At 46.8% G+C, this 12,735-nt stretch overlaps 1 protein-coding gene across 1 annotated transcript; it reads right to left on the minus strand.

Annotated features, from left to right (window-relative positions):
• Positions 1–3,527: 3,527 nt before the first annotated feature.
• LOC119279635 (receptor-like protein 51) lies at positions 3,528–4,991 on the minus strand. Its single transcript, XM_037560816.1, has one exon. The coding sequence runs from the start codon at positions 4,989–4,991 to the stop codon at positions 3,729–3,731; it is 1,263 nt and encodes a 420-aa protein (XP_037416713.1). The 3' UTR covers positions 3,528–3,728.
• Positions 4,992–12,735: the final 7,744 nt, after the last annotated feature.

Raw genomic sequence — 12,735 nt, forward strand, 5'->3', positions numbered from 1 at the left:
GTTACCGCAGGTATTTGTACTTAACTTAGTAGGTACGTGGTTCATATATTACCGTGCTATTTTCACATAAGTTATCGGAAGATGTTTCTCAAAAACTTTTTCCCCTCGGTTAAAAGTTTTTGCGGTATTTGTACATAAGTTATAGGGTATGCGGTTCGTATTTACCATATTATTTTCTCATTAGTTATTGGGGTATGCTCTTTCTCCCGGTCAAAAAAGTTACCGCGGTGTTTCTGGTAAGTTGTCGGGTATGCGGTTCACATGCTACCGTGCTATTTTCGCACAAGTTACCTCGGGGATTGGAGTATGTTTTTCAACAACTTTGTTTCGCGTTGGTCAAAATTATTGCGATGTTTATTCGTAAGTTATCGGACATGCACTTCATATATTACCGTGTTATTTTCACATAAATTGTTTTCAACAACTTTTTTCTGCCGGTCTAAAAAGTTACCACAATATTTGTACTAAGTTATCATGTATGTGATTTGTATATTATCGTACTATTTCTACATAAGTTTCTGAGGTTATATTCTTCAACAACTTTTTCTCCTGGTCAAAAAGTTACTGTGGTGTTTCTATGTAAGTTATCAAGTATGTGTTTCGTATATTACCGTGTTATTTTCACATTAATTATCGAGATATGTTTTCAACAACTTTTTCCTCGCGGTCAAAAAGTTAATTACCGAGGTGGTTGTACGTAAGTTATCGGGTAAACGGGTCGCATATTATCATACTATTTTCACATAAGTTACCGGGGGTATGTTTTCAACAACTTTTTATTTCGATCGGAAAAGTTACCGTAGTGTTTCTACGTAAGTTATCGGGCATGTGGTTCGTATACTATCATGCTATTTTGATATGTTTTTCAACAATTTTCTTCCTTCTTGGTAAAATTTACCATTGTCTTTGTACGTAATTTATCGTGTATGCAGTTCATATATTACCGTGCTATTTTCACATAAGTTATTGATGTATATTTTTCAATAACTTTTTTCTCATGGGTAAAAGTTATCGAGGTATTTGTGGATAAGTTGTCACGCCCATGGTGTATATGTTACCATGTTATTTACGCAGTAGTTACCGGGGGTATATTTTCAACAACTTGTTTCTTCCGGGCTAAAGGTCCCGCACGTGGGCTACATAAGTTACCACACCTGTGACATGTTAGTTATCGTGGAATTTTCACTAAAGTTACCAGGGGAATGTTTTTCAACAATTTTTCCCCTTTTGTCAATGTTACCGCGGTGTTTGTAAGTGCTGTCAGATCTACGGTCCGTATATTACCATGCTATTTACATAGAAGTTACTCAGGGTATATTTTCAACAACCTTTCCTCTTGGGTCAAATATTTTCTCTCCAGTCAAAAATTACCATAATGTTTGTATGTAAGTTATCACGTCTACAATGTGTATATTATCATGTTATTTACACATAAGTTACCGCTTATTGTTGAATAAATTTTTCCACGACTTTCTCAAGTTCCTACTATAGAAAAAAAAACAAAATAGTATTCTTACATGCAATAGAAATTATTGCCCCATGACTAATTTGGTTTGTACAAGAAGAATATATACATCCCCCATTGAAGAAAAATACTTGCTCAGGTGGGTTTTTTAACTACTTTTCCTCCTTTGTCAAAGTTATCGTGATGTTTATACGTAAGTTATCAGGTAGTTTTGATGAACCACGTATTACTCTCATGTCTGTATTGCCATCCTAGCTCTAAACTAATCTTCAGGCCACTTAGCATCTGAATCAAGGTAAAAGTGTAGAAGACCGGCTTTCGGTTTATATGCTCTAGATACTGAACTTTGCACCGCCCAACACACAAAGTTGCTTCCTTTTCTAAACAAAAAAAAAGCACAAAGTTCTTCCAATTCCAACTGTCATGGCACCATCCAACAGTTCTTGCAACAAACAACAATCTCGTGTTGTAGTACTATCAGAGCAGAGCAAACTGTAAACTCGAAAAAGAGGCCTGGAATCACATGATTATAAAAAAGTGGCAACAAAATCTATGGAGACTAGCACCGCAAGGTTGCCAGCAGTAGTAAACAACATCAAAGTTGTACAACTACCCTGTTGTCGGGCTCATGCGCATCTGCTCGTAGGAGGCACATCAAGCTCCGGCCATGGATGGGAATGGAGCCGAAGACGGGGACGTTACCTCGGCCGATTGACAACCAACAACGTAGGTGGAGGAGATGCAGACGGGAGGGATGGAGCTCCTTTGCTGAGCGGCCGGAAGTGTGGCTGATGCATGGTGGCATCGTCTACCACGACATCTCTGTGATGGACGGCCGGTGAGGTTGCAGCAGGATCCATCTACGACAAGAAGCAGGGCCGGGGCCATCCACAACAAGCAGCGGGGGTAGCGGATCTCGGCTCCCTTCTCCTTTTGACCGGGAAGCAAGGCAACGACTGACGGCTTTAGGTGGCTGCGGATCTCGCCAGAATCCGGAACCCGGAGGCCCTTGCGGCTGGGAAAGGAGGCGGAGGTGCCAGGGGCTAGCCGGCTAGGTGATGAGTGAAGGCGTGCTGCGCCGGAGCCGGGGGTGTGAGGCGAGCGGGGGGTCGAGGTTTGAGGCGTGTGGTGGAGGCTCATTGGATTTGGATCGAACGCCTCTCGATGCGTGTGGCAGATTTGCAATCTGCCACACAGTTGCCAGATACATATTTCGTTTTTTATATCATGCAAGGATGTATATTTAAATGTTATCATTTACTAATAATCATTTTCATGTATAATATTTGTATCACACAAATATGTGAACATATTTTTTATTAGTTATGTTTTACAAATAAATGTTAAAGCTATATGTACTATGTGCAGCCCGTAAAAACTCACCATGCTGCCAGGTTAGTACATATAGCTTTCTTATCCAAATTAAACATAAGATCTTGTTGGCGTATTGGTTAGCCGTGTTGGGGGTTTGTAGTCGGACATGGCTTCGACTCCAGGCGGCCTCCCTTTTGATTTAATTTTCACTCTGGTCTGACAGATGGGACCCACTTCTCATAGAGGTGAAAAAATGCCACTCCCACGTCAACAGGGGCTTTTTGTGAAAATAAATATTTCGAGGGTGTTTTCCAAAAAATCAAGCCACACACCCCTTCTCCCTGGTGCAATGGCTGACAGCGGGCCCCACGCGCCTAGTCAGCACCTACTCCGTACATAAATGAGATAAGCACCGTATTTGCACGTTAATGCCAAGTTTTTGCATCACTTCAATGTACGCCACAACTTCTAGCACCAAAGTGACCGTTTACGTCAAGTTGTAGCACCACCAGTGTAATTGACTCTTGTATGAATACGGTCAAACATATAAAAATTTGACTTTCAAATAAAGTTGGAAGTATACTCTTTCAAGCACAGAGGGAGTAACTGTTTTACTCTTCTGAGTTTGTGATACCGCAGTGAATACAGTAGAACGATGCAACGACGGGACAAGACCCCGCAAAAAAAAAAGACAACACTAAATAATAACAACGACATTGGTCAGCAAACCAAACAAGAGGAATTTTCTGCTTTGCAAATACGGCCTCTTCGTTGTATTTTTCGTCAAATGTTTCAACCGATCAATTGATCTATGCTGGTTTAGGAGTACAACATGCAGTGCTACACTACACAGCGTAACAGCAAATTGCGGATCCGACTATTCAACATGCAGCAATGTTGTAAACCAACCTCGTCAACACAAGAGAAGCAACAAAAAGTTCACGCCATCTCATCTGCACACCTTGCAGAGGCAGACGACCAAGATGACCACGAACGCCAAGCAGGACAGGCCAATGGCGAGCCCGAGAACCACCGCGCTAGGGCCGCCACGAGCGTCGGCGTCGCCGTCCGCGTCGCCATCACTGCCGCCGTCGTCGTAGTCCGCCGTGCTCTTCTCCGACTGCGCCGTCGCCGGGGGAGCCGTGACCGGGAACCCGTACTTGTCGCACGGCGCCACCCCCACGGCGACCTCGGCGGAGAGCACCGACCTGTTGTAGCACAGCTTGCCATTGCCGGCCGCCCTGAACACCCGCAGCCGCGACAAGAACCTGGCGCTGAACGGCACCACGCCGTCGAAGTCGTTGTTCTCCAGGTTGAGCTCCTTGAGGCCCCTCATCTCGGACAAGAACGGCGGTATGCTCCCGTTGAGCCGGTTGGAGCCCAGGTTGAGCACCTCCAGCTCGGGCAGCGTGGAGACGGTCTCCGGGATGCCGCCGGAGAGGGAGTTGTTGGACAGGTCCACAGTGGTGAGCCAAATGAGGTCACCGATGTGTGTGGGGATCTGCCCTTTGAGAACGTTGGAGCTGAGGTTCAGGTGGGTGATGCTGCCAAGGTGGGTGATGGTGTCGGGAATGGCGCCGGCGATGCGGTTGCCGGAGAGGTCGAGGTGCGTCAGGTTGGGGCAGTGCCAGTGGTGCGGGAGGAAGCCGGATAGGTTGGCATTGGAAATGGTGAGACGGTTCAGGTGGTCCATGTGGGAGATGACCACGGCCAGCTCGGACGGGGAGCCGGTGGCGAGAGGGGTGTTCGCGACGGTGAGCTCGGTGAGGTTGGCGAGGCGGGAGAGCCAAACGGCGGAGAGGCGGCCGAGAGACGCGGTGCAGGAGAAGGACAGGAGACCCGCGGCGAGCTGCTCCGGCGGGAGGAGCCGTGGCGGCGCGGCGGGGCAGTCCGAGAAGGCGAGCGCGCGGAGCGACGAAGCGAGCGCCTCGAGCGCCGCGGCCGAGACGGAAGTGGTGTCGGAGCAGTTGGTGAGGACGAGCGACGTCACGCGCCGGAACGGCGCCCCCGCGTCGCAGGACGCGGCCACGGCGCCGTCCGCGTCGCAGGGGTCGCCGGCGCGGTGCGCGCCGAGGCCGAGCGCGCGCAGCGCCAGCAGCTGCTGCGGGTCCAGCAGCTGCGCGCGGCCGGCGAGCCCGAGCGCGAAGGAGACGGTGGCCGCGACGCGGATGAGCAGGAGGAGGAGCCGAGAGGCGGCGAGGGTGGCGGCCATGCCCACGGACGAGCAGAGGCAGAGCACGCACCCGCACTGCACGAGCGCGCGTTGGAGCACGGGAAAGGTTTCGAAGGTGGAGCGAGTGGTGCGCGCGCTCGGTTTACGAGGCTTTGTCCTGCCCGCGTCGCTGGCGGGCCCCCCGCCCCCGGCTCGACGCGCCCCGTTGGATACTTGGATGGACGCGGGCGGACGGTCGGATGGGGGCGTGTGCGTGGTTTGGGCAGCGGGGGTCGGTCGCTTTCGGCATCAGTGTGCAATGCTCGTCCTCGTCCTCGTCGGGGTGCGCAGAGAGCGCAGCAGCGGTAGCAGCTCGTGGCTATCTCGGGTATCCGTGCCGTTGTCTCGGCTGCGCAGAGACAGAGGGAGAGGGCAACATCTTGTCAAATGCTTCCATGGGAGAGCGGCTGCTGCTTCCTGCCAGTCTTCATGTGACCGCCTGCTCTAACTTTCGCGCGCTGCGATGGCCATCGCGTGTCTGAGCAGTTCTCGCAGCTCTGCAACGAAACGGCGTGGTCGGACCTGCGAAGCTCGCTCGTGACAGAACAGCGATGGCATCGCACTGGTAACTGGGTCAGAGTTTGATGTTTTGTAGCGCGGTGAATTTTGTTTATCTTCAACGGGCAGTGAATTTTGAGCGAGTCAGCGACTGCCCGGGGCATCTTCACGAATGATGCTACAAATTTGTTCCCTAACTTTTCTTTAGTTACATTTGTATCCTAACTTACTTGTAAATATTTTTTTTTGAAAAGGATAAGATCTATTATAAGCGTTCGCCATAAGTACAAAGCATCTCAAACATAAGAAAAATTACGCCTAGATTCCAAGACCACCGAACGACTACTACTGCAGTCAAAACGAGCTGCCGACGCGTCACTGTTGCCGCTTCCCTATGGGAGCCGGCTTGACCTTATCGATGACAGTCGGGAAGTCGCCATGCACATGCCCCTAAGGACTAGCGCCCTGGAATTGTAGTCGTCGCTGTTGAACTCTTTCATAGATCTGAAGCACCTGGCACCAAAGTTCGTCACATGAAGAGAAACCCTAACCTCACCGCCACAAGGAGATGACACGAATCTACGACGGAGCTCCATCGACTAAGTCCATACGGACGAACTCGGGGAGGATCGAAGCCCGAAAAATAATGTCGAAGAAGAAGCACTGTCATCCGCCTGACCATCGCACTTGCGAGAACTAAAAACCCTAACGTAAACTACTAACCGGAGCGAAGGCAGTGGGATTCCCCTCCCTGCCACCGATCGTCGGTGCGGCAAAAGGGAAGGTGAATCCATGGGCTCACCGGTGAAGTCTCGAGGGGACAGTTTGCCTTAGATGGCTAGGGTTAGCGAAGGAAACGAGAGGATTAACTTAAATATAGTCATGCATCAACCAACAAGACATCATATAACTATTCCCATAGTTTGTGTAGAATCACCCAATGAGAGGTGACACGGTGACAAGTTTGTGTGCTTGTTTGAGGTGCTGAGGTCAAGACGGCGCTGGCCTCCCATCCCCAAACCCTAGTCGCCCAGTTCTATACCACTACCAGTATTCCTTGTCCTTCATCGTTGCTCAAGGATGTCGTCGACGAGCCCACATGACCAATGAGGTCAGCGGTGGTGAGGAAACCTCTCTCACTTGCATCCTTAGTCGGGTGTGAGCCAAATCTTGTAGAGAATTTAACCATGTAGTCGTTCTCTTCGGCGGGCGGCAACTGTGGAACGACCATATAGTTGTGCTCCTAGTCATCCTTGGTAATGCTGCTCCGCTCCCTCCTCGATTCCCATGGTTGCCATGTTGTGGGTTTGTGGTTTAGTCGAGGTGTTGTATCAGTCATCATCCTCCTCCCCTCCTTCATTTTCGTTCATATCTGGAGTTTCGTATCCTCCGACCATCACTAGTGGATGTTGATTTGTGACATGACGATGTTTCTACTGAGCTTTGGTGTTCCTCCACCTCCCCTAAGTTGTCTCTGACCAGGTATGGGCATCTCATCGTCGAACCTGGTGCCCAACCACGCCTTGGTCGATGTTGTCCAGATCTTGGCATCAGACCGCAAGATTTGGCATTCCGCCCTCTCTGTCGCCTCGCTCACCTTGATGTGACCGAATATGGTCCTTATTTTGGTCGTTTGGACGTGTGCAGTCCTCTCCTCGGTCATTGATGCCCTGCCCTTGTTGCTAAGTTGATCTCTCTTTTGTGGACCTTTCCCCATCTAGTTTTTTAGTGTGAGTCTGTTTGGTAGTGAGTGATTACCCACAAGTATAGGGGATCTATCGTAGTCCCAATGCCTTCCCCTAGGCCCAAATAATGGTGAAGTGTCATGTAGTCGACGTTCACATAACACCACTAGAGGAAAGACAACATACATTTCATCAAAATATCGAATGAATACCAAATTCACATGACTACTTATAACAAGACTTCTCCCATGTCCTCAGAAACAAACGTAACTACTCACAAATCATATTCATGTTCATAATCAGAGGGTATTAATATACATAAAGGATCTAAACATATGATCTTCCATCGAATAAACTAACTAGCATCAACTACAAGGAGTAATCAACACTACTAGCAACCCACAGGTACCAATCTGAGGTTTTGAGACAAAGATCGGATACAAGAGATGAATTAGGGTTTGAGAGGAGATGGTGCTAGTGAAGATGTTAATGAAGATTTACCCCCTCTCGATGAGAGGATCGATGGTGATGACGATGGCGATGATTTCCCCCTCCCGGAGGGATGTTTCCCCGGCAGAACAGCTCCGCCGGAGCCCTAGATTGGTTCCGCCAAGGTTCCGCCTCGAGACAACGGCGTTTCATCCCGAAAGCTTACTTATGATTTTTTCCAGGGCAAAAGACACCATATACCAGAAGATGGGCATCGGGGGGCTGCCAGGTGTCCCATGAGACAGGGGCGCGCCCTCCACCTGTTGTAAATATGCCCTAGAGGCAATAATAAAAGTATTATTATATTTCATTGTTCATGATAATTGTCTTTTATTCATGCTATAACTGTATTATCCGGAAATCGTAATACACGTGTGAATACTTAGACCACACAATGTCCCTGGTAAGCCTCTAGTTGACCAGCTCGTTGTGATCAACAGATAGTCATGGTTTCCTGACTATGGACATTGGATGTCATTGATAACGGGATCACATCATTAGGAGAATGATGTGATGGACAAGACCCAATCCTAAGCATAGCATAAAAGATCGTGTAGTTCGTTTTGCTAGAGCTTTGCAAGTGTCAAGTATCTCTTCCTTCGACCATGAGATCGTGTAACTCCCGGATACCGTAAGAATGCCTTGGGTGTACCAAACGTCACAACGTAACTGGGTGACTATAAAGGTACATTACAGGTATCTCCGAAAGTAGCTGTTGGGTTGACACGGATCGAGACTGGGATTTGTCACTCCGTATGACGGAGGGGTATCTCTGGGCCCACTCGGTAATGCATCATCATATTGAGCTCAATGTGACCAAGGTGTTGGACACGGGATCATGCATTACGGTACGAGTAAAGTGACTTGCCGGTAACGAGACTGAACAAGGTATTGGGATACCGACGATCGAGTCTCGGGCAAGTAACGTACCGATTGACAAAGGGAATTGCATACAGGGTTTGATCGAATCCTCGACATAGTGGTTCATCCGATGACAACATCGAGGAGCATGTGGGAGCCATCATGGGTATCCAGATCCCGCTGATGGTTATTGACTGAGAGAGTCTCGGTCATGTCTGCATGTCTCCCGAACCCGTAGGGTCTACACACTTAAGGTTCAGTTACGCTAGGGTTATAGGGATATGTATATGCAGTAACCCGAATGTTGTTAGGAGTCCCGGATGAGATCCCGGACGTCACGAGGAGTTCCGGAATGATCCGGAGGTAAAGATTTATATATGGGAAGTCCTGTTTCGGGCATCGGGACAAGTTTCGGGGTTATCGGTATTGTACCGGGACCACCGGAAGGGTCCCGGGGGTCCACCGGGTGGGTCCACCTGTCCCGGGGGGCCACATGGGCTGTGTGGGGGTGCGCCTTGGCCTAATGGGCCAAGGGCACCAGCCCCACATAGGCCCATGCGCCTAGGGTTCAAGGGGGGCAAGAGTCCTAGGAGGGTAAGGCACCTCCTAGGTGCCTTGGGGGGAGGGAAAACCCCCCTTGGCCGCCGCACCCCCTAGGAGATTTGATCTCCTAGGGCCGGCCACCCCCCCTTGGCACCCCTATATATAGTGGGGGAAGAGGAGGGACTTCATACCTGAACGCCCTGGCCTTTGGTTGCCTCCTTCTCCCTCCCCAACACCTCCTCCACCTCCATAGTGCTTAGCGAAGCTCTGCCGGAGTACTGCAGCTCCACCAACACCACGCCGTCGTGCTGCTGCTGGTGCCATCTCCCTCAACCTCTCCTCCCTTCCTTGCTGGATCAAGAAGGAGGAGACGTGGCTGTTCCGTACGTGTGTTGAACGCGGAGGTGCCGTCCGTTCGGCGCAGGTCATCGGTGATTTGGATCACGTCGAGTACGACTACATCATCACCTTGCAAGCTTCCGCACGCGATCTACAAGTGGTATGTAGATGCAAACTCTCTCCCTAGACTCGTTGCTTAGATGAACTCATAGATGGATCTTGGTGAAACCGTAGGAAAATTTTTAATTTTCTGCAACGTTCCCCAACACCACCCTCGTGGACAGTGGGTGGCCCCCCTCTGGTGCTTTCTTCGCCCAATATTTTTAATATATTTCAAAACTGACTTTTGTGGAGTTCAGGACTTTTGGAGTTGTGCAGAATAGGTCTCTAATATTTTCTCCTTTTCCAGCCCAGAATTCCAACTGCCGGCATTCTCCCTCTTCATGTAAACCTTGTAAAATAAGAGAGAAAAGACATAATTATTGTGACATATGTGTAGTAACAGCCCATAATGCAATAAATATCGATATAAAAGCATGATGCAAAATGGACGTATCAGTGAGACATCTATGTGGTCATGTTCTCCTTGCTTCAGTGCTATGCCAGTTATGATGTCGTGGTTGTCTTCATCCTGACACCCTTTCTCAAGCAAGTGTGACTTTGGGCCATTGGCAAATACCATTCTAGAGGGCTTGTGCTTATGATATCATGGTCGTCCCTCTGAGCTGTTGTAGGTATGGTTGTGCTTTCTTACATGTATGTTGTCCATACTTGTTCTTGCTTGGGTTGCTAGTCTTTTGCCTAAGTCATTTGGTTGGCGCTTGTGTACACAACCCTTAGATCGTTCGTCGTTTATTAGGTTGTGTTGTGCTCTCACGTTGTGCCATCTTTGACATTGTGTTGGTGCTGCCATCTTTAGAGTTGTTATCTCCTTTCTATATCAATGAATACATGCAACTCTCACAAATGGTTTGTAAAAAAAGATAATATCAAGTGGAACTTGTGCAAGGGTCGTTTGATTACATATCTCTTGCCCCCCCCCCCCAAATGAACTCCATAGACTACCTCCTAAACTTAACCTCACAATGTTTAAGTGGTTTGGGAGGGTGGCAACTAGTCCTTGCCATATTCTTAACTCTCGATAAAATTTCCATTGACCTCTCTCTCTCCTTTCGCATACATAAACCCTATTTCTGACTATATTTGCACACAATGCCAATTCCGACATTGATGTCTCTATTGCACACATTTCAAAGATATTTAATATTTAAAAGTTCAAATTCAAACGCAATATAGGGTTCAAATGTAACAAATAATAAGCATGATAAAGGCATGATGATGCATGATGTGTATTGCCTATGAAGTTCCCACAAGTGTTTCACAAGATCATCTCGGAGTTTGATGAGGACATCCCTACTAGTTACACCCACAACCAGGCTGCTCGAGCTCCACAAATACAAGGGCGAATTACTAGAGCTCACACGTGCAACTCAAATATAATGTACTTTTTGTTGCTGGAACTTCCTCTAGCATTCATGAGATTATGATGTAACTCATTCTTTCATAGTCAGCTTATTATGAATTCCTAGCTATTTTAGCATTAAGAGGATACAAAGCATGCATACATACACCTGACATCACTTGACTAAGATGAACACAACAAACACTAACACACACAAGCATAGATAAAGGTGACGACCAAAGCAAAGTTACACTAGATCGATACCATGCACAACATGATTTACGCGAGGTGGGTGGAGGGCATGTTCGTGGACTATGTTGCCAACCATGCGGGGCTAAAAACATCCCTCGCGCGCCTGCTGCAAGAGTGTATGCACCACCATAAACAACGGCGATGCTTCAGTTCTTGTAGAGTAGACATGAACAAAGCGAGTGCGTACGATGGATTTTTACCATAAAAACTATGTCATTTCTACATAGCCAAAACAATCATAACAAGGTGCTCCTACTCTTACAACCGCACTAACTTGCATGGTATACCATCATGCCAGCGACCGTACATGTTGGAAAGATTGCGTGGGGGTTATAAGTTGTCTAAATCAAGTGTGTTTGTATTGTCAAGAAATGAAGGACCTAACATGATTTTTTATTTATAATAGTTTTTAAGGGGAGGTCATCATGGCTAGCTACATTAATATCATAGGACAATTACCTCATTCGCAATGCGTTAACTTTTTCTGATTCTCAAACTTTTTTCAACTTCATGAACTTCTTCCAAATGCGCGAACATTTTTTATTCATGAACATTTTACGACTTTTTCAAATTCGCGAACATTTTTTTGTTAAAAAATCGATAGCCAGGTTTTTTCTTGAACAACACGAGAACAAGAAAAAAGGTGAGCAACAAAAACAAATCAAGCCGAGCAAACACACATGTGGGTGGTCTAGCAAGCTTATTGGGCCAACCCAAGCACACGAGCGCCTGTTGCGCTAGGACATCTAACAGAAGCTATAAGCTCTGGCATTTCCTATACGACACCTTCTGCGCCCGTTACTTCTATTTCTGAAATCGGGCGCACCCCCCCTCTATCCACTCGATCTAAATGGGCGAGCCCAAACGCACCACAGGAAGCTTGCCTCTCCCGATTTTGGGGAAGCTTCACAATAGTTTTTTTTGTTTTTGTTTTTTCTAGACTGGTTTTGTTTGGTTTCTCTTTCTTTTTTGTTTATTTTCTTTATATTTTGCCTTTTCCTTTAATTGTTTCTTTTTCCTTTGTTTTTCAAAATGCATGAACTTTTTCAAGTTCGATGAGCTTTTTTTCAAAACCAGTGATTTTTTTCCAAAATCGACGAACCTTTTTCAAATTCAATGAACTTTTGCTCAAAACCTATGAACTTCTATAAAAATTGTGACCTTTTAAAAAATTTCATGATCGTTTTTGAAGTTTTTGAATTTTTATAAAATCGATGAACATTTTTAATTCAGATTTCTTGATATTTGTTATTTATATATTTATTCATAGTTTTTTAGTCTTCATAGTTTTTTTTAAAGTCAATAGTTTTATGGTAAACTGTGACCGATCAAACGCGCCCCAAGAAGTAGGCAAACGCTCGGCTGGTTTCCTGGGGAAGAAAAAATGGAGAAGAAAAAAAGAAAGGAAAACAAAAAAAGAGAAGGAAAAACATAAGAAAACGAAGAAAGAAAGAAAGAAAGAAAGAAAACAAGGTGCAAAAAAAGAATGAAAAAATGAAAAAAAAAAGAAAAACAGAAAATTTGGTGAAAAAACAGATCTTCACTTTCAATTAAAGTTGCGCCCAGCTACTTAGCATGAAGCCGCATCATCCTTGAGACCGGGGTTCGATCCCTC

The sequence above is a fragment of the Triticum dicoccoides genome, chromosome 3B (genome assembly GCF_002162155.2).
Source record: "Triticum dicoccoides isolate Atlit2015 ecotype Zavitan chromosome 3B, WEW_v2.0, whole genome shotgun sequence".
Lineage (NCBI taxonomy): Eukaryota > Viridiplantae > Streptophyta > Magnoliopsida > Poales > Poaceae > Triticum > Triticum dicoccoides.